The following is a 23,054-nucleotide window of genomic DNA, read 5'->3' on the forward strand; positions in this document are numbered from 1 at the left end:
TAACGCACACAGAGACAAGCCCACTTAGGATTCACCATTCTGATGATATCAATAAGTTTTTAGTAACCATGGTAATGCAGTTCATAATTGTGTGATATTAGCAAGCGTCAGTTTATAGACTGCACTTAACCATGTGAATTGTTGTTGGTCCGTGGTAGATGTATACAAGATTGATTTGTCCCAGGCTTTCCAGTGTCTTTAGGTTGATGAAACTGCTTAAACTTGAGAGATACTGTATTCGACGTAATAAGCGCCCAGGGTGCTCTCAAAATTAGAAATAAGGTGCTCTTATTAGAATATTATTTTGGTGAAAAAATGAGTTGAAAAGAGAATTTTGAGTTGAAAGATAAATTTCGTGGTTTACGCTGACAGCCTGAAATGTTTATATTCCACTGATGTATTTTTCAAGAATTTAATTGCCCATAATTGGTTGATTTTGATGGTAGGGTTAGGGGTGGGGATGTTGATGGTGAGGGTAGGGGTGGGGATGTTGATGGTGAGGGTAGGGGTGGGGATGTTGATGGTGAGGGTGGGGATGTTGATGATGAGGGTGGGGATGTTGATGGTGGGGTAGGGGATGTTGATGATGGGGTAGTGGTGGGGATGTTGATGGTGATGTAGGGGTGGGGACATTGATGATGGGGTAGGGGATCTTGATGGTAGGGTAGGGGTGGGGATGTTGATGGATGGGTAGGGGTGGGGATGTTGATGGATGGGTAGGGGTGGGGACATTGATGGTTGGGGGTGGGGACATTGATGGTTGGGGGTGGGGACATTGATGGTAAGGAAAGGGATGTTGATTGATTGGTAGGGGTGGAGACATTGATGGTGGGGGTGGACACATTGATGGTGGGGGTGGGGACATTGATGGTGAGGGAAGTGATGTTGATGGATGGGTAGGGGTGGGGACATTGATGGAGTGGGTGGGGATATTGATGGTGAGGGAAGTGATTTTGATGGATGGGTAGGGGTGGGGACATTGATGGTGGGGGTGGAGACATTGATGGTGGGGGTGGGGACGTTGATGGTGAGGGAAGTGATGTTGATGGATGGGTAGGGGTGGGGACATTGATGGAGTGGGTGGGGATATTGATGGTGAGGGAAGTGATTTTGATGGATGGGTAGGGGTGGGGACATTGATGGTGGGGGTGGGGACATCGATGGTGAAGGTAGGGATGTTGAAGGATGGGTAGGGGTGGGGACATTGATGGTGGGGGTGGGGACATCGATGGTGAAGGTAGGGATGTTGAAGGATGGGTTGAGGTGGGGACATTGATGGTGGGGGTGGGGACATCGATGGTGAAGGTAGGGATGTTGAAGGATGGGTTGGGGTGGGGACATTGATGGTGGGGGTGGGGACATCGATGGTGAAGGTAGGGATGTTGAAGGATGGGTTGGGGTGGGGACATTGATGGTGGGGGTGGGGACATCGATGGTGAAGGTAGGGATGTTGAAGGATGGGTAGGGGTGGGGACATTGATGGTGGGGGTGGGGACATCGATGGTGAAGGTAGGGATGTTGAAGGATGGGTAGGGGTGGGGACATTGATGGTGGGGGTGGGGACATCGATGGTGAAGGTAGGGATGTTGAAGGATGGGTTGAGGTGGGGACATTGATGGCGGGGGTGGGGACATCGATGGTGAAGGTAGGGATGTTGAAGGATGGGTAGGGGTGGGGACATTGATGGTGGGGGTGGGGACATCGATGGTGAAGGTAGGGATGTTGAAGGATGGGTTGGGGTGGGGACATTGATGGTGGGGGTGGGGACATCGATGGTGAAGGTAGGGATGTTGAAGGATGGGTTGGGGTGGGGACATTGATGGTGGGGGTGGGGACATCGATGGTGAAGGTAGGGATGTTGAAGGATGGGTTGAGGTGGGGACATTGATGGTGGGGGTGGGGACATCGATGGTGAAGGTAGGGATGTTGAAGGATGGGTTGAGGTGGGGACATTGATGGTGGGGGTGGGGACATCGATGGTGAAGGTAGGGATGTTGAAGGATGGGTTGAGGTGGGGACATTGATGGTGGGGGTGGGGACATCGATGGTGAAGGTAGGGATGTTGAAGGATGGGTTGAGGTGGGGACATTGATGGCGGGGGTGGGGATGTTGATGATAGTGGTAGGGACATTGATTTTGAGGGTGGGGATGTTGAGGGTGATGGTGGGGATGTGGATGGTGATGTGGATGGTGGGTACAGGGACAATGATGGTGAGGGTAGGGACATTGATGATGATGTTGATGGTAAGTGTTGGGATGATGATAATAGGGTAGGGGATGTTGCTGAAACAGAACGTTTTACAATCTTTATCCTTCTTCAGAGGAGATGACACCCCTGGATGAGAAGCGGTCGTCCCCGCTGCCCCCTATTGGTTCGGCCGTGGTGGAGAAGGTGAAAGCAGAGGGCATCCCTGATGTGCCCATTGTTCTTGTCATGGGTAGGTCATCACATACAGTCATATATTATTGTAACTTGTCCTGGGATAGTTTTCAGAAGATACTGCTCCTGGGCTGTCCTAACTTAGCCGTCAAATAAAATTAAATTTGACTGAACTTGTGCTTGAGACAAGTGGCTTAAGCATTGTTGACCATCTCCAGCCATCTTGATAGCACATGTAAGATTTTCAACTTTTCAACCTTGATATTTGTTCACTAACTTATTTCACACCTGTATGTGTTTGTGTTTCTGTCCTGATGAGATATTTAAACTTCTATTTGCAGGAAAAGTTTGAATTGTTTTTAAAAGTATCGCAGGGCTTATTATTGTGATGTGTACCAATATGTAAAGCCACCATGTTGACTGATTCATTAAGGGTCATTTCTCTTATTCTGCACTCTTCCAGAAAGATATTTGATCATTTAGTTTATGTTAACTGATTTTCTATGGATACATGGTAAGTGTTGCTATTTTTGATTATTTGCGAAGTTTTGTTTGTATCATATTCTACGTTTGTAGAACATTATAATTTTTTAAGGTGCAAATTTTATCAATTAACTGGTGCATCTATATATCATTGCCTGTCCTTCTACTGCATGGTGTAGGTGGCCCTGGCAGTGGGAGGTGCACACAGGTAGACACCTTGCTGACACGGGTGGATGGCTGGGTCCACATTTCCATGGGCGACCTCATCAGACAGGAGCTGAGCAACCGCAGTGCTGCTGAGGAGAAGTGGAAGATGGCTGCAGAGCTTGTGTCTGAGGGAGAGTTCATATCAGATGTAGGTCACAGAATATATGTTGCAGAACTTTGATGGGAAAACTTAGGGAAAAACACATTGGATTACCACTCAGACTATGACATTTTGCATCACTATATTGACCATAGACATTGAATGAATGACCTACTTACCTACATTCTAGGGGCCTACATTGCCACATTGACAGACATCTTTGCCATACAGTGCATACTTAGTATACATTGACCCTGTGACCTTCATTGAACATGTGACCTACATTGAACAAGTGACCTACATTGCCACATTGACTTTGTGACATGCAACATTTACCTACATTGAACAAGTGACCTACATTGAACAAGTGATCTACATTGCCATATTGACTTTGGTACATGCATCACAACAGTGACCTACATTGACCTTGTGACCTACATTGAACAAGTGACCTACATTGCCATAATGACTTTGGTACATACATTACAACATTGACCTACATTGAACAAGTGACCTATATTGCCATATTGACTTTGTGACATACATTACAACATTGACCTACATTGCCATATTGACTTTGGTACATACATTACAACATTGACCTACATTGAACAAGTGACCTTCATTGACCTTGTGACCTACATTGCCATATTGACTTTGGTACATACATCACAACATTGACCTACATTGACCTTGTGACCTACATTGAACATGTGACCTACATTGCCGTAATGACTTTGGTGCATACATTACAATACTGACCTACATTGATGTACTGACGTGCATTTACCATGTTACCTGTAGTGCCACATGTATTTACAGTAAACCACGTTTTTAATGAACACGCTTATAACGAACTGGTGGAAAACGAAATGGTTTCTTTTTGGTCCAAGCCATTTGCTGTATATATGGTGTATATATGTTTGTTATGAACTATGGTTACAACAAACTAAAATTAGTGGTCCCCTGAGTTCGTTATAGCCGTAGTTTACTGTACATATGTTTCACTCAGGAAACCTTTCTGTCAAATTTCCCAACTTTATACTTTTCTTGTGATATAAACACATGAAAGGTTTAAGTTACAGTTGTTTTTCGTGTTTCAAGTTGTGTCACTGTTTGTATTTTTGTGTTCCAGGATTTGTGTCATGAGCTGTTCCTGCAGTCTCTCCAGAAGAACACAAATGCCAAGGGATTCCTCATCAGTGGCTACCCTCGGAATGAGAAGCAAGTGGATGACTTTGAGAAATCTGTGAGTAGCTGACAGTTACATATACAGATGCAGAGTTGTCCCCCTTGATTGACAGGATCTGCTGGATATCATCATTCATTTAGAGGTTTTAGCAAAGACTTCAACCTGCATCAGTGTGGGCTTTCCTCCCGCATGAGGCTGTCATACTTTGAGAGACTTAAACACAAGCTATGCGAACTCATTCACTTACTCAATCTTCACATGCACCATAAACAATTATAATAGTTGTTGTGGAACTATACATAGTCTTATAATGTGTTTGCCACAGAGGCTTCTTGTCTCTTATTAATTCACTGGGATCCAAAAAGGCAAGGGGCAGGGATTGTGTTTAATTCCCATTTTCAAGCTAATGATATTTCTTGGTTTATAAGCAACATGCTCATGGGGTTCCCAGAAGTGTCATGTGTCTAAGACCTGCATCACATCTGGACTTTATCCAACATGGAACTCTCTCAGCTTGATATATTATATAACTGAAACACTGTTCAAGGTTGTGTTAAACCCAGCTTACTCACTCACTATAAGCTTTGACACAATAACATGTATACATAAGACTGAATCCTCATTTGTGTAGAGGGTAGCCAGGTGGTTCATCACTCCAAAGGACCCGTGAAGATCAGGGGTAGAATAAGTTTTCAGCAACCCATGCTTGACGTAAGAGGCGACTGTGCTTGTCATAAGAGGCAACTAACGGGATTGGGTGGTCAGACTCGCTGACCTGGTTGATGCATGTCATCGTATCCCAATTGCCTGGATCATGATGTCAATCACTGGATTGTCTGGTCCATACTCGATTAATTACAGACTGCCGTCATATCGCTGGAATATTGCTGAGAGCAGCAATAAACAACAAACATAGAAACAAACATCACTCCAAAGATCCGGATTAAGTTGCTCACATGGGTACAATGTGTGAAGCCAACGAGATGATAAGCTTATTGTGTTATGAAATTTGAGGTCATCTAACTGTAGGTTTGATACCTCTTAATTTAATTTGTAACTGTTTGCTTTAGTTAGCTGTTGTGACCAAGCGCTTGTGCTGTGTACCTGATATGTTCCGATATTGAACGTAAACAGTTATGTTCGGTAATTCTTGTTTATATGCATCGATACATAGGTCATAGATAGATTAATGTATTCACACACAAGTTTTTGTGTGAAAAGTCTTGGTAACTTTGAGGTATCGATTGGAATTAGATACCTGATTTAAATGGTAATCAGAATTAAGAATGCTTCAGTGTCATTGTAGAATTGTGTCTCCTGTTCTGATGTTGATGGAATAATGCTTAATGTGGTGTTAAACTCAACTCATTCGCACAAACATAAGCTTCTATACAAGAAAAATACGACAAGAATGACTCCTATTCAATGGTTGTATGCAGGTGGGTCGTGTTGACCTAGTGATGCTGATTGACAATGAGGAGACCTTCCTGTCGAAACGTCTCCTTCAGCATAGCGCCACCAACAACCGCAGCGACACCAACATCCACGCCGTACAGAAGCGGCTCCTGCTCTTCAAGGAACAAACACTGCCGGCCATCAAATACTACGATGACCAGGGGAAAGTCATCATTGTGAGTGGACTGTAAAGTTACAAAATAATAAACAGAGTATGTTTTCTGTTGACAAAGAAAACTGATCAAGATAGAGAGTTTGTATGTTTCATATGTTTAAAGATAAGATAAGTTAGAAGCACACATGACATACTGACTTAACTTACACTCATGCAGCATTAAGAGACCACATAGACTAAGTTAACATACAGGTATTACAGTCAACATCATACCGACACAACTAGCATCATACAGGCACTTTTGTTACCATACATACACTACAGTTAACATACATACATTACAGTTAACATCATGCATATACTACAGTTAACATCATGCATACACTACAGTTAACATGCATACACTAGAGTTAACATCATGCATTCATTACAGTTAACATCATGCATATGCTACAGTAAACATCATGCATACACTGCAGTTAACATACATATGCTACAGTAAACATCATGCATACACTACAATTAACAGCATACATACACTACAGTGTACATCATACAGACACTTCATTAGACATAATACAGACTACAGTTAACATCCAGACACTACCATTAACATCACACAGACACTAAAGTTAACATCACACAGACACTGCAGTTAACATCATACAGACACTACAGTTGACATCATGCATACACTACAGTTAACATCAAACAAACACTACAGTTTACATCATACAGCTGCTTCATTAAACATCACTCAGACACTACAGTTAACATACAGACACTACAGTTAACATCATGCATACACTACAGTTATCATCAAACAAACACTACAGTTTACATCATACAGATGCTTCATTATACATCACTCAGACACTACAGTTAACATACAGACTACAGTTTACATGTGATGATACTGACATGAATGTAGTAAGTTTTACCTGGTGGTCCTGCCTGTTTCAGTTTGAAGGTGATCAGGAAGCCAGGACACTAGGAGAGCAGATGGTGGTCGTGTTTGACACCAAGATTCTGGGGAAGGAGGAGGTCCCCAGCTACTCTACAGGTCGGTAGCACCATAGGTTCCCAGTTAACTGTCTTGATTGTGCTGGGGTTTGGGGTAGTGCTTCTAGGGCCAGTGGTAGGGGGTGTTAGTTTGGGGATTGGGTGTTGTTTATGGTGATGGGTGGTTGGTGTAAGTTTGGTGTTGGTTTGGTGATGGGGATGGCTGGTTGGTGTTGGTTTGGTGATGGGGATGGCTGGTTGGTGTTGGGGATGGGAGATAGGGATGGTTGGTGTTAGTTTGGTGATGGGAGGTAGGTGTGGTTGGTGTTGGTTGGGTGATGGGGATGGGTGGTTGGTGTTGGGGATGGGAGGTAGGGGTGGTATAGGGGTGGTTGGAGTTAGTTTGGTGATGGGGATGGGTGGTTGGTGTTGGGGATTGGAGGTAGGGGTGGTTGGTGTTAGTTTGGTGATGGGGATGGGTGGTGGGTGATGGTTTGGCCTTGGGAATGGGAGGTAGGGGTGGTGTATGTTAGTTTCTTGTTTGGAATGCGCGGTGGGGGTGGTTGGTGTTAGTTTGGTGTCAGAGTTGGTGGTGTTGGGTGTGTGTGTTAGAGAACCCTACATAGGGGTGTTTGGGGTGGGGCAAAGTTGTTTGGCAGGAGGATGGTGGGGGTATATAGTTATACCAAGGAATTCTGTCCATCCGTCCATCCTTCCAAGAAATTGCATCTGTCCTTCTGAGGACATTTTTTTGTGCAACCTATAGCTTGAAAACTACTACATGGATTCTTTTAAGATTTAGGGAACAGTTTCCATACTATTAGAAGAGGCATAGTGCAAGGTTTGATTTTCATATGTGTATTTTCCGAACAATTATGATTTTTTCTTGTTTTGAACTTAGAAATATGTTGGAGTTGAGGTCGGGGGTATTAATGAGTCCCTGCTCACCTTTTGCCTTGTTATTTATAGAATTAAATAACTGTCAAACATAAGGTTTGATTGCTTTTGTGTCTTTTGATATGTTCACTTTCGAATTTGAATGCAAATTAGTATATTAGTCTACATTTGTTTTAACACATCAAATGTTCCCTGAAGTAACATTACACAGCATCCTGTTGACTTGCTCTTCCCTAATGCATTTAATTATATTTTTTTCTTATATAACAGGAATGGCATATTGTTTAAGACTGCTGTTGTCTGATTCAGTGTCCAAGCCTCAGTCCCGTGCGGCGTCCCGTGAAGGGTCCCGTGCGGCATCCCGTGAAGGGTCCCGTAAGGCGTCCCGTGAAGGGTCCCGTGTGGCATCCCGTGAAGGGTCCCGTAAGGCGTCCCGTGAAGGGTCCCGTGTGGCATCCCGTGAAGGGTCTCGTGTGGCGTCCCCACCTGCCAAGGTTATACCATCAGCTCCACCCTCCTCTAGCGGAGCTGTGGAGAAAGTCAAGGTGGGAGGGATCCCTGATGTTCCCATTGTCCTTGTGATGGGTAGGTCACAGACTACAGATACTAGCTTCCTTACTACATATCATAATACCTAATGTGCCCATTGTCCCTGTGATGGGTAGGTCACAGACTACAGATACTATCTTCCTTACCACATGTCATAATACCTAATGTGCCCATTGTACTTGTGGTGGGTAGGTCACAGACTACAGATACAATCTTCCCTACTACATATCATAATACCTAATGTGCCCATTGTCCTTGTGATGGGTAGGTCACAGACTACAGATACTATCTTCCTTACCACATATCATAATACCTAATGTGCCCATTGTCCCTGTGATGGGTAGGTCACAGACTACAGATACTAGCTTCCTTACTAGATATCATAATACCCAATGTGCCCATTGTACTTGTGGTGGATGAGGCGCAGACTAAAGATACTACCTGCCTTACTACATATCATAACTCCTGATGTACCCATTGTCCTTGTGATGGGTAGGCTGTAAATTACAGGTACTAATGTTTTACTACAACTGAACCAAACCTCTTTAATGTTAAGTTTATATAACACTTCTGACAGAACTAATGATACAGACAAAAAAAGTTCAACTGTATTAAAGCTTAAAAGAATGGTTATTCTATATTATGTATTTTCTACTCAATCCAGACCCGACTCTGACCTGATAATCAGATAAGTTAATTTCAAATCTAATATGGACAAGTTTAGATATTGCCCAGTAACCTACGCTTGTCGTAAGAGGTGGCTATATAGTAACAAACCACATCAAATTTTGTAAGGAAGAACTTAATTAGCAGAGCAAAACAAAACAAGAAACCAGGGCAGCAGTGTATATAATACTGTCTGTAACCATGGCAACATGGTGTACAATCATAGTTGAATCCATGGAAATATTGTGTATCATAATACTGTTTGAAACTATGGCAACATGTTGTATAATGTGGCTTGAAACTATGGCAACATGTTTTATAATGTGGCTTGAAACTATGGCAACATGTTTAATAAGGCTGCTTGCAACCATGGCAACATGGTGTACAATGATATTTGAATCCATGGCAACATTGTGTATAATTATGCTTGAAACTATGGCAACATGGTGTACAATGTTGGTTGTAACTATGGCAACATGTTTTATAATGCTGCTTGAAACCATGGCAATGTGGTGTACAATGATGCTTGAAACTATGGCAACATTGTGTATAATTATGCTTGAAACTATGGCAACATGGTGTACAATGTTGGTTGTAACTATGGCAACATGTTTTATAATGCTGCTTGAAACCATGGCAATGTGGTGTACAATGATGCTTGAAACTATGGCAACATAGTGTATAGTACTGCTTGAAACTATGGCAACATAGTGTATAGTACTGCTTGAAACTATGGCAACATAGTGTATAGTACTGCTTGAAACTATGGCAACATGGTGTACAATGAAAATTGAATCCATGACATTATTGTGTTTCATAATACTGCTTAAAAACCATGGCAACATGTTGTATACCATGGCAACAGGGTTTATAATGCTCTTGAAACTATGGTAGCAGACTGTATAATGCTGCTTGAAATCTTGCTAACAAGGTATATTATGCAGCTTGAAACTAGAGAAAGCAAGTGCAAGTGATATGAGAGGTGGAATCTGAATGGTCAGTAGGAGGGACATAGAAGGGACATAACTCGTAATAGCCACTGGTGACGCTACGATAGAGCCACAAATTCAAGCCTAGTTCGGCAAGGGTGACAACTGGACTTTTCAGTTAAGCTTCAGGAAGATGCTTGATGCCATGGTAACAAAGCGTAGAATGCAACTTGAAACCATGGCAGGATGGTTTACAAAAATGCTTGTAACCATGAAAAATGTGGTGCTTAATGCTGCTTGAAACCATGGTAACAGGGTTTATAATTCTGCTTGAAACCATGGTAATTGGGTTTATAATTCTCTCGAAACTATGGTAACAAGGTGTGTAATGCCGCTTGAAACCATGGTAACAGGGTTTATATTGCTGCTTGAAACCATGGTAACAGGGTTTATATTGCTGCTTGAAACCATGGTAACAAGGTTTATAAAGCTGCTTGAAACTATGGCAACGTGGTGTATAATGCTGTTTGAAACTATGGTAATAGGGTTTATAATGCTCCTTGAAACTATGGTAATAGGGTTTATAATGCTGCTTGAAACCATGTAACAAGGTTTATAATGCTGCTTGAAACCATGTTAACAAGGTTTATAATGCTGCTTGAAACCATGTTAAGGTTTATAATGCTGGTGGAAACTATGGCCACATGGTGTGGAATGCTCCTTGAAACCCTGGCAAAATGGTGTATAATGCTATTAGAGACCATGGTAATTAGGTATACAATGCTGCTTGTTGCTGCAGGCGGTCCTGGGTGTGGCAAACTGACCCAAATTCAGAAGCTGCTTACACACGAGGATGGCTGGGTTCACGTATCCATGGGCGACCTCATCAGAAAGGAAGTGTCTGAAAGAGGCTCTGGGGAGGAGAAGTGGAAGATGGTCGGTGACCTCATGTCTCGGGGCGAGATGGTCCCAGAGGTGACTGCTATATTCATCAAACTATAATAAATCATAAATGATTGAATGTTTATATGGCTTTTTTATTACTTACCGTTAGTCTGTGCTAAAAACAAAATTATCTTTTTTGATACCACAGGGTAAATGGCTGAAATAAAAATTTATGTATTATGTAGTAATATTGCTGCGATAAATCCCTTTTCACAGGAAGATACCTGTGACCTGTTTGTCCAAACCCTGCAGAAGAACACAGCAGCCAAGGGCTACATCATCGAGGGCTATCCCCGGGACATGAAACAGGTTGAAGATTACGAGAACACTGTAAGTTGACCTTGACCCCCATCAGAACACAGTCAGCTGTCCTTGTACCCCTCTGAACACTGTAGATTGACCTTGACCTCCACAGAACACTGTAGGTTGACCTTGACCCCACCAGAAAACAGTAAGTTGACTTTGACCCCACCAGAAAACAATAAGTTGACCTTGACCTCACAGATAACCGGTAAGTTGACCTTGTCCTCCACAGAACACTGTAGGTTGACCTTGACCCCACCAGAAAACAGTAAGCTGACCTTGACCACACAGAACACGGTAAGTTGACCTTGTTCTCCACAGAACACTGTAGGTTGACCTCAACCCCACCAGAAAACAGTAAGCTGACATTGTCCCCAAAAACCACTGTAAGCTGACCTGGTCCACTATAGAACACTGTAAACTGCCCTTAACATCCATCAGATGTAAGTTGACCTTGACATCAACCAGAACATCGACCTTTGATGTTTGTCATGTGTGTATGTATCGTGTTCTATATTTTAAGTGGATTACTTTGACCTTTGGATGCTTTGGTGACATGTGGGTTGCATTGACTTTGTGATGTTTTAATGACAGGTTGGTCGTGTTGACCTTGTGATGGTCATTGACTGCCAGGAAACCTTCCTGTCTAAACGCTTGTTGAAGCGTGGCGCCACCAACAATCGCCTCGACGACAACATTCAGGCAGTACAGAAGCGGCTCCTACACTTCAAGGAAAACACGCTGCCCGCCATCAAACACTTTGATGACCAGGGGAAAGTCAGGATCGTGAGTACACCACATCATCTAACAGGAAGACATATCTTGACCTCTTACATACTGTTACTGTAATTAAGATGGGATATAGTCCTGAACACAGAAGTCTAATCAAGTGGTGTAGAGTCCAAGTAAATCTATGCTGATGTCAGGATTGTGAAGTGGGAGATGTGTCACCACTGGCTAAATATTTCTCATTACAGTAACCAGTTATTGCTAACTTAAAGTAGAGTTTGAGCATTTTTGGATTTTGCAAATGTGTCTTGTATTTACACTGTCCTTTGCATGTTTCAGTTTGAGGGAGATCAGGATGCTGAATCTCTAGGGCAGGAGATGGGGGCAGTGTTTGACAGCATCATCCTGGGGAAGGAGGGTATACGAGGTAGGTGATCCTGGTTCTCTCAGTTGGGCAGGAGATTGGGGTAGTGTTTGACAGCAACATCTTTGGGAGCTAGGGTATCTGAGGTAGGTGATCTTGGTTCTCTCCATTGGGCAGGAGATTGGGGCAGTGTCTGAAGGCATCATTCTGGGGAAGGAGGGTATCCGAGGTTGGTGATCCTGGTTCTCTGAGTTGGACAGGAGATGGGGCAGTGTATGCAGGCATCATCCTGGGGAAGGAGGGTATCCGAGGTATGTGATCCTGGTTCTCTCAGTTGGACAGGAGATGGGGCAGTGTCTGCAGGCATCATCCTGGGGAAGTAGGGTTTCCGAGGTAGGTGATCCTGGTTCTCTCAGTTGGGCAGGAGATTGGGGCAGTGTTCCCAGGCATCATCCACAAAAAGAAGGTTCACCCCGTGTTCCCCAAGTGTAAGCCCTGTGGTTACCCAGTGTTTACTGGTGTACAGGTGATCCAGTCATATCAGGCAATACGCTTTGCAGTTTTGCATCCCTTTCGTACATTAGAAACCTGTTATTTTAGATTCAAATCCCGATTTGCCCTGATCATGTTTCTAGGTTGTTAGCATCATACCCATGCTTATGGGTTTCACCAAAGTGGTAAATGTTGGAAACTTGCATCAATTTGGGCTTTCCTCTCAATTTTATAAGCTGACACACCATGATATAGCTGGAATAGTGTTAGAAGCAGTGTTAAACCCAACTCACTCACGCCACTGCTTGCACTGTGTTCCCAGTGTTCCACACGTCTTCCCCCTGTGTACCCCTTGTGTTCCCTCAGTGTTCCCCTGTCTCTCCAGTGTTCCCCCAGTGTTCTACAATCTCCTCCCTCCCTCTCTGTCCACAGTGCCCACCCCTCCCTCTCAACCTAAACCAGATCGTCAGAGAAGTGCGAAGGTACGAACACCGAACACCGAGGCATCAGCCAGCAATGATGTCCCTGACCTCCCTGCAATCCCGGTCAACTTGCCGCCCGCAGAGATCAAGGTCCCAGATGAAGGTCGCAAGTCAGGATTTCCTGAGTGCCCAATCATATTTGTAACAGGTAGGCCTTGTGTGTTAATAATCGAGTAAGAAAAATGTAAAAAATATATTCCTTTACCAACGCTCTCAACTATTCTTCCATCAAGTGTCATAACTAATTAACTGCACTTTAAATAGGGTCATCATGAGCATCTTGAAAAGATGAGGTTATTTCAGAATATGTGTAGTTACAGGTATTGTGTTTCATCATCATTCAATACACAGCTGTTTACCATGTGCTTTCTGTATTGTTATATAACTTGTGTTGGTGTTTAGTGAACACATGCGGTTTGTGGATGCCCCCATCATCTGGGGATCTCCCTGTGCAGAGTTATTTCCCTGTGGCATGCCAGGATTTGATGAAAGTGTGTTTGAATCCCAATGTCGCCCTGATTATGACTCCAGTTTCTTAGTACCGTGTTTATGAGTTTATCCAAATCAGTAAACATAAAGACATGCATACCTGTAGGCTTACCTCCTACATGAGCTGCTGATAGCTGATAAAACACTGTAATTACATCTCACCCAACTAACTCACTAATGAAGTAAACAGGACTTGCACATCTCTTAACTGTGATTCCCCTAGGCGGACCCGGCAGTGGTAAAGGCAGCCAGTGTAAGAGAATTGTGGAGCGTTACGACAACGTCGTCCACCTCTCCATGGGGGACATCCTCCGCACTGAGATCTCCACCAAGGGCACCGCCGACGACAAGTGGGATATGATCAGCACCCTGCTGCAGAAGGGAGACATGGCTCCAGAGGTAGGCAGATATCTAGAGGGAAGACATGGGTAGGCGGATATCCAGGGAGACATGGCTCCAGAGGTAGGCAGATATCTAGAGGGAAGACATAGGTAGGCGGATATCCAGGGAGACATTGTTCCAGAGGTAGGCAGATATCTAGAGGGAAGACATGGGTAGGCAGATATCCAGGGATACATGGCCCCAGAGGTAGGCAGATATCTAGAGGGAAGACATTGGTAGGCGGATATCCAGGGAGACATGGCACCAGAGGTAGGCAGATATCTGGAGGGAAGACATGGGTAGGCGGATATCCAGGGAGACATGGCTCCAGAGGTAGGCAGATATCTAGAGGGAAGACATGGGTAGGCAGATATCCAGGGAGACATGGCTCCAGAGGTAGGCTGATATCTAGAGGGAAGACATGGGTAGGCGGATATCCAGGGAGACATGGCTCCAGAGGTAGGCAGATATCTAGAGGGAAGACATGGGTAGGCAGATATACAGGGAGACATGGCTCCAGAGGTAGGCAGATATCTAGAGGGAAGACATGGGAAGGAGGATATCGAGGGAGACATTGTTCCAGAGGTAGGCAGATATCTAGAGGGAAGACATGGGTAGACGGATATCCAGGGAGACATGGCTCCAGAGGTAGGCAGATATCTAGAGGGAAGACATGGGTAGCCAGATATCCAGGGAGACATGGCTCCAGAGGTAGGCAGATATCTAGAGGGAAGACATGGGAAGGAGGATATCCAGGGATACATGGCTCCAGAGGTAGGCAGATATCTAGAGGGAAGACATGGGTAGGCGGATATCGAGGGAGACATTGTTCCAGAGGTAGGCAGATATCTAGAGGGAAGACATGGGTAGGCGGATATCGAGGGAGACATGGCTCCAGAGGTAGGCAGATATCTAGAGGGAAGACATGGGTAGGCGGATATCGAGGGAGACATTGTTCCAGAGGTAGGCAGATATCTAGAGGGAAGACATGGGTAGGCGGATATCCAGGGAGACATGGCTCCAGAGGTAGGCAGATATCTAGAGGGAAGACATGGGTAGGCAGATATCCAGGGATACCTGGCTCCAGAGGTAGGCAGATATCTAGAGGGAAGACATGGGAAGGAGGATATCCAGGGATACCTGGCTCCAGAGGTAGGCAGATATCTAGAGGGAAGACATGGGTAGGCAAATATCCAGGGAGACATGGCTCCAGAGGTAGGCAGATGTCTAGAGGGAAGAAAAGAGAAGGCCGATATCCAGGGAGAAGCAGAGCTCCAGAGGTAGGCAGATATCTAGAGGGAAGTCATGGGAAGGAGGATATCCAGGGATAAGCATGGCTCCAGAGATAGGCAGATATTTTGGGGGTGGGGGAGGGGGGATGGCTCCAGAGGCAGGCAGATGCCCAGAGGGAGGTAGATGTTCAGGGGAGACATGGCTCCAGAGGTAGGCAGATGTCCATGGGGAAGCATGGCTCCAGAGGTAGGCAGATGTCCACAGGGAAGCATGGTGGCTCCGGAGGTAGGCAGATATCTTTGAGGGACATGACTCAAGAGGGAGTCCTTGCCACTTGATATAGAATCATGAAATCAGCCTTACTTCAATTATATTCCAGTAATATTTCAACTATATTCCAGCCATATTTCAGCAATATTTCAACTATATTCTACCTGTATTCCAGCAATATTTCAACTATATTATGTCTGTATACAAGCAATATTTCAACTATATTATGTCAGTATTCCAGCAATAATTCAACTATATTATGTCTGTATACAAGCAATATTTCAACTAATACAGCTGGAATATCGGGAAACAGGGAATTTGAGGTTGTTTGTATTTGCTATGCAGTGTTTGTATTTAGTATGCAGTTTTCACTATGAACCATGTCATCTGTACAGGATGTGACGATCGAGCTGCTGACGTCAAACATACAAAAACATCCTGACGCCCGGGCTTTCATCATCGAGGGCTACCCCCGGGATGAGCGTCAGTTGGAGGAGTTCAACAAACATGTAGGTTACCATGCCAATCTGAACATGTAGGCTACCAGGCCCCGCTTTGGTTACTGGAGGCTCATAGCCACAGTTATAAATAATATTGTAATGATGAAATCTGTTTGAAAAATGTGTTTTGTAATAGAAGTTTGAATTCATGACTCAATTGTATATATATCAACTTGTTCCCGTTGCTGTATGGCTAAAATAATACTGATCCAACATTAAATTTTAACTCACCTGTTTAATAACCCGTAATATCCCTCTCACTGGCCAACCCATCACACCTCATCCCTCCCATTGAGTAACTATGTCACAGACCGCCTCTTTGGCCTAGTGGTAAAGCGTCCGCCTGGAGAGCGGAAGGTCCGTGGTTAAACCCCACGGCCATGTCATACCAAAATGGTACATGTTGTTACCCTGTCTGGCGGTCAGCATTAAGGGGCCAAAACAATGACTGGTCTGCTCGGAGTCAATATACTGTGTCTGAGTAGGGTATTCATGTTAAACTGCGGCATGGTATCTCAGTAGGCTAGCACTATAAAATCGGCATCAAGTCCGGACTAGTACAAGCAGACACACACACACACACACACACACACACGTTGCTATATAAGTGCAATAATCTTGGATGTGACGTTTAACCCAATGTCACTTCACCGAAACTATGTCACAACTCCCATTTATTGACCCCTTATATCCCTCCCATTGGCCAGCCCATTATACCCCTTCAAATGATGTACTCCTTAAATGCTTCCCATTGATTATGACCAAAGATAACCTTGATTATAAGCAAAGATAGCCTTGATTATGACCAAAGATAACCTTGATTATGACCAAATATAGCCTTGATTATGACCAAAGATTACCTTGATTATGACCAAAGATAACCTTGATTATGACCAAAGATAGCCTTGATTATGACCAAAGATTACCTTGATTATGACCAAAGATAACCTTGATTATGACCAAAGATAGCCTTGATTATGACCAAAGATAACCTTGATTATGACCAAATATAGCCTTGATTATGACCAAAGATAACCTTGATTATGACCAAAGATAACCTTGATTATGACCAAAGATAACCTTGATTATGACCAAAGATAGCCTTGATTATAACCAAAGATTACCTTGATTATGACCAAAGATAGCCTTGATTATGACCAAAGATAGCCTTGATTATGACCAAAGATAACCTTGATTATGACCAAAGATAACCTTGATTATAACCAAAGATTACCTTGATTATGACCAAAGATAACCTTGATTATGACCAAAAATAAGCTTGCTTCATGCCCTGGCAGATCGGTGGGCTGAGTTTTGTGGTGCTGCTGGACTGTGAGGAGTACTACCTGCAGGAGAGGCTCATCAACCGTGGCGCTGACAGCGGCAGACCCGATGACAACCTCGGAGCCATCGGGAAGCGGATCAGCTTCTTCAAGGAGAACACTCTACCTGTGCTGAAATACTTCGACGACCAAGGCAAATTGGTGGTGGTAAGATCATCAGTCCATCTTGTCAGAAAAACTCCCCGAAACAAATGTCCAGTAAAGCAAACCAAATGATGATTGGATGAGTCACCCTCTCATGAACCCAGTATCATTGGAGAACAATCAATGATAAGGGACCGGTCATCGTATTACAGCGGGGGTAACTGGATCAGAGGTTTTAGATGCATTGATGGGCTGAAAAGAATTGCCCTTTAGATGACCTGGGTTCCCCATGTACATTTTATCATTATTCTCCCCAAATATGTCTATCATTTTTCTTAACCTCCCTTAGACTATTCCTTCTGAGACTATTGTTAATTATTTCAGGTGATGGGAGACCGAGATGAAGACGATGTTTTCTTTGAGCTTGCCAACACTCTGGACTTCGCTCTGTTTGGCCGTAAACCGTCAGCACTTGAGGCAAGTCATGCTAAATCTTCTTTACATTTACTTCAAATTTATATGAAAAGATTTTAGCAAAATGTAACAAATTTGGCTGATTATGAAACATCCAATATTCCCTGGCATGGCTGTGTGATAGGATGTTAGCACTTCTAAGGAGCTTTCTGGTTCAAGCAGTGAGTCGTCACATGGAAGACCCGGGTTGGATGGCCAGATGGATACCCATGTGACTCATAGTAGACCTTGTGATCCATGGTAGCCTGTGTGATTCATAGTTGCCCATGTGACCCAAAGTAGCCCATTTGAGCCATAGTAGGCCATGTGTGCCATAGAAGACCATGTGACCCTTAGTAGGCCATGTGACCCAATGTAGCCTGTGTGATTCATAGTAGCCCATATGACCAATAGTTAGATATGTGATTCATAGTAGGCAAATAGTTTGCCATGTGATTCATAGTAGGCCATACCTGTGAAGATTCAGGTTAGAATAGGTCTTCAGCAACCCATGCTTGCCATAAAAGGTGACTATGCTTGTCGTAAGAGGCGACTAACAGGATCGGGTGGTCAGGCTTGCTGACTTGGTTGATGCCTGTCATCGTATCCCAGTTGTGTGTATCGATGCTCATGATGTCGATCACCGGATTGTTGGGCCATCGGGTAGTGGGTTAAGCGTTCGCTCGTCACGCCGAAGACCCGGATTCGATTCCCGACATGGGTACAATGTGTGAAGCCCATTTCTGGTGTCCCCTGCCGTGATATTGCTGGAATATTGCTTAAAGCGATGTAAACCATACTAACTCACTCAGTCACTCACTGTTACGGACCGCCGTCATATAGCTGGAATATTGCTGTGTTAAACATCACACAAACAAACATAGTAAGCCATGTATGTGACCCTTAGTAGGCCAAGTGATTCATAGTAGCCCATGTGACTGACCCCATAGTAGTGATTAATATACTAGGCCATGTTACCCATTGTAGGCCATGTGATTCACAGTAGCCCATGTGACCCATAATGGCCATGTAGGCCATGTGACCCATAGTAGCCCATGTGACTGACCCCATAGTAGTGATTAATATACTAGGCCATGTTACCCATTGTAGGCCATGTGATTCACAGTAGCCCATGTGACCCATAATGGCCATGTAGGCCATGTGACCCATAGTAGCCCATGTGACTGACCCATGGTAGCCCATGTGACCCAAAGGCCATGTGATTCATATATATAGTAGCCCATGTGACTCATAGCTGGCCATGTGATTCATATAGTAGCCCAAGTGATTCATAGTAGGCCATGTGATTCATATACTAGCCAATGTTACCATGGTATCTCAACATCAACTGTAGCTGGCAAACTGCAGATGTGGAAAATATTCTGTTTATTGTTTGTTTTTACTTATAGATAGAGACAGTTATTTTCAGATAATCCATTATTTCCATAAATATACATAAACTGAAGCCTCTCAGCCTTCATCAGACACGCTCTATTGGTTTAGGACTACATTACCAGGGATGCTTGTTCAACCATTGCTGTGCATGATGAAGGCCGGGAGGCTGAAAGCTTAAGATTATGTATATTTGTCTACTTATTTGAATTCCCCAGTGGGAACATCTTCCCGAGGCAAGGGGGCTAACTGGCTATAAAAGTCAAGTTTCCATCCTTGCCGAACTAGGCTAGAATCCTGGAGTAACATTTTGACTGGACTAACGAGTCTATGCATAGTCAAATCAAAATCTTGTAACGAGCTAGACATCCGGTTCGTAAACGTGCAGATTTTGGTCAACTGCAGGATTTCTAAAGCATGTGTACCATCAACTGGGTGTTGACAGATATTTTCCTAAAGTTTCAAAGTTTTTAATTAAGGTGTTCAAATTATTTGAAGCACTTCTCGAGGTAAGACCCATTTTATTACGATATGGAGCTTGATTATCGATCAGATTGTCTTGACTGGGAGCCTCCATTTTGTTTGAAGCAAATACAAGTGATATGAGAGGTGGAACCTGATTGGTCAATAGAAGGGACATAGGAGGGACATAGAAGGGACATAACTCGTAAAACCACTGGTGGCGCTTAGATCGAAATTCAGCCAAGTTCGGCAAGGGTGGAAATCAGACTTTTGTAGTCAGATAACACCCTTGCCTCAGGAAGATGCAGTGAGAATGAACCCGAAAGAAGATACACTATTGCCAATTATAAAATTCTGTATAGACACAGTTCTGTAATATAAAATCCATGTAATACTGTCCTTTACATCCATGTACACATTCCTCAAAGTGAGCATCAGGAATGGAGGCTAGCGTGCCAACTTGGTCTTAATTACCAGGTTGACATTGTATAGAGGGCTGTGTTTCCAGATGGCAATGTCGGCAAATATTGATGAACTTTCACTGAGTTCCGTCTGAAGCCAAACCTATGGACCAACATGCCCAGTAATCAGTCAATGTGGTCAATACTGATCTGATCCTTTGTCACAATGACTACCACTGATTCCCTGTGATAACTTCAACAAATATGACTGAACACAACTCACCAGGTAGTGGGGGACACAGGTGGCCCAGTGGTACAAGTCACCCCAGTTTGCTGTGCTGAGTTTCATCGCTTAGCATGCCAGAAATCTTTAATCAAGTGTTCGAATCCCAAAATCTAGGTTTGCCAGCACTCTACCCGTGCTCATGGTTTTTATTTTTTTCAAATTTTCATCAAGTTAAAAAAAATTAAATTTGAACAATATTTAGTGATTGGTCATTTATTATGGGCAGATGTCATGAAAAATGTAATATATATTTGGGAGGGGACATGACAAAAATGTCACCTAAAATGGGGGGTCAGCAAAATATACTACAGCAGTCCTAAGACCAATTCTTTTCCCCATCTTTGTAATAAGTGACCAGCCCCTGACTGAAATACTGTTTATAGCGCTGGTAACCAAACTCAATCACTCACTCAAATCGTAGAGACGTCATGTAAAGTCAAATTAGGTTTGACAGCCCCTAATATCAGTCAATATGAAGTAAGCTAGCTCTCAATGGCATGCAATCATTACTAGTATTGGCTAATGCCACCAAGAGCCAAGCGCTGTACAGTCAATCCTATTACCCTCTTATCAGAAGACACTTATCCTGTCTCTGTCCATCACAATGTTAAACCCCATCAATTCCCTCATCTCCCTGGACTGCCTACTTCACGCGGGGCACCTCCGAGTTTGTTATTGACCCATTGGAGAATCATGGAGTACATTTGTAGCAAGGGTTCCTCTCCTTTCCTTTCCTTTCTCCAGCACCTACATCGATTACACCAACATACATGCACAGAGATGCCTATATATCATGCATGTTAGGGCTGTATTTGTCTATTGAAGGGCCCATGTTGAGGATAAGTACAATCGGTTCCAAGAGCTTTTGGGTTTACTGTGGATGTCTACATATTGTACAACAAACATTTACTGTCCCTAGCTTGTCTCCGTACATGGCTTTCAGTAGATTTTATTATTGAACCATTGAAAGGCTGAAGTTGTGATACAGTTAATGATATCCATATTAAACCATTGAAGTGTTGCAGCAGGTATAGAGTTAATGATATTCATATTAAAGCGTTGAAGTGTTGCAGCAGGTATAGAGTTGATGATATCCATATTAAAGCGTTGAAGTGTTGCAGCAGGTATAGAGTTAATGATATCCATATTAAAGCGTTGAAGTGTTGCAGCAGGTATAGTGTTAATGATATCCATGTTAAACCATTGAAGTGTTACAGCAGGTATAGAGTTAATGATATCCATATTAAAGCGTTAAAGTGTTGCAGCAGGTATAGTGTTAATGATATCCATGTTAAAGCGTTGAAGTGTTGCAGCAGGTATAGAGTTAATGATATCCATATTAAAGCGTTGAAGTGTTGCAGCAGGTATAGAGTTAATGATATCCATATTAAAGCGTTGAAGTGTTGCAGCAGGTATAGAGTTAATGATATCCATGTTAAACTATTGAAGTCTTGCAGCAGGTATAGAGTTAATGATATCCATATTAAAGCATTGAAGTGTTACAGCAGGTATAGAGTTAATGATATTCATGTTAAAGCATTGAAGTGTTGCAGCAGGTATAGAGTTAATGATATCCATGTTAAAGCATTGAAGTGTTGCAGCAGGTATAGAGTTAATGATATTCGTATTAAAGCGTTGAAGTGATGCAGCAGGTATAGTGTTAATGATTTCCATGTTAAACCATTGAAGTGTTGCAGCAGGTATAGAGTTAATGATATTCATATTAAAGCGTTGAAGTGTTGCAGCAGGTATAGTGTTAATGATATCCATATTAAACCATTTAAGTGTTGCAGCAGGTATAGAGTTAATGATATCCATATTAAAGCGTTGAAGTGTTGCAGCAGATATAGTGTTAATGATATCCATATTAAACCATTTAAGTGTTGCAGTAGGTATAGAGTTAATGATATCCATATTAAAGCATTGAAGTGTTGCAGCAGGTATAGTGATAATGATATCCATATTCAAGCGTTGAAGTGTTGCAGCAGTAATAGAGTTAATGATATCCATATTAAACCATTGAAGTGTTGCAGCAGTAATAGAGTTAATGATATCAATATTAAACCATTGAAGTGTTGCAGCAGTAATAGAGTTAATGATATCAATATTAAACAAATGAAGTGGTTAAGCAGTATTAGAGTTAATGATATCCATTTTAAACTAATGAAATGTTGAAGCAGTTATAGTGTTAGTGATATCAAATTGTATGTGAAATATTCATGACGTGATGAGTTGAAAGTTATTTTCTTGGATTCCCTTTCCTTGATTAAAATCCTGGACATATTGAGACGTGATTATTGTGAGATGTCATTATCTTTGTGTGAGGAAGTTTGGAGTAATACACTGCTACCAGGAAGTGTTAGTGATGCTGCTGCAGGAAGGATGATTACAGATGATGATGCTTCATCTAATGAACCAGGAACCCGGCTCAGCCATGCTGAGATAATCAGGGGGAATTCCATCTAGCCAT

General features: G+C 43.0%; 1 protein-coding gene across 1 annotated transcript in view; it reads left to right on the top strand.

Annotated features, from left to right (window-relative positions):
- The window catches only part of LOC139459585 (uncharacterized), a 77,237-nt gene that overhangs the window by 5,112 nt on the left and 49,071 nt on the right, over positions 1-23,054 (top strand). Inside the window, exons 3-17 of the mRNA XM_071241139.1 lie at positions 2,322-2,438; positions 3,043-3,218; positions 4,306-4,419; positions 5,802-5,993; positions 6,896-6,995; positions 8,141-8,416; positions 10,775-10,950; positions 11,137-11,250; positions 11,818-12,009; positions 12,292-12,379; positions 13,241-13,438; positions 14,003-14,178; positions 16,059-16,172; positions 17,462-17,653; positions 17,975-18,067. Of these exons, the coding sequence (XP_071097240.1) occupies positions 2,322-2,438; positions 3,043-3,218; positions 4,306-4,419; positions 5,802-5,993; positions 6,896-6,995; positions 8,141-8,416; positions 10,775-10,950; positions 11,137-11,250; positions 11,818-12,009; positions 12,292-12,379; positions 13,241-13,438; positions 14,003-14,178; positions 16,059-16,172; positions 17,462-17,653; positions 17,975-18,067 (2,318 nt within the window). The remainder of the gene's footprint in view (positions 1-2,321; positions 2,439-3,042; positions 3,219-4,305; positions 4,420-5,801; positions 5,994-6,895; positions 6,996-8,140; positions 8,417-10,774; positions 10,951-11,136; positions 11,251-11,817; positions 12,010-12,291; positions 12,380-13,240; positions 13,439-14,002; positions 14,179-16,058; positions 16,173-17,461; positions 17,654-17,974; positions 18,068-23,054) is intronic.

This window comes from Haliotis cracherodii, unplaced genomic scaffold (genome assembly GCF_022045235.1).
Source record: "Haliotis cracherodii isolate W230 unplaced genomic scaffold, xgHalCrac1.p SCAF_13, whole genome shotgun sequence".
Lineage (NCBI taxonomy): Eukaryota > Metazoa > Mollusca > Gastropoda > Lepetellida > Haliotidae > Haliotis > Haliotis cracherodii.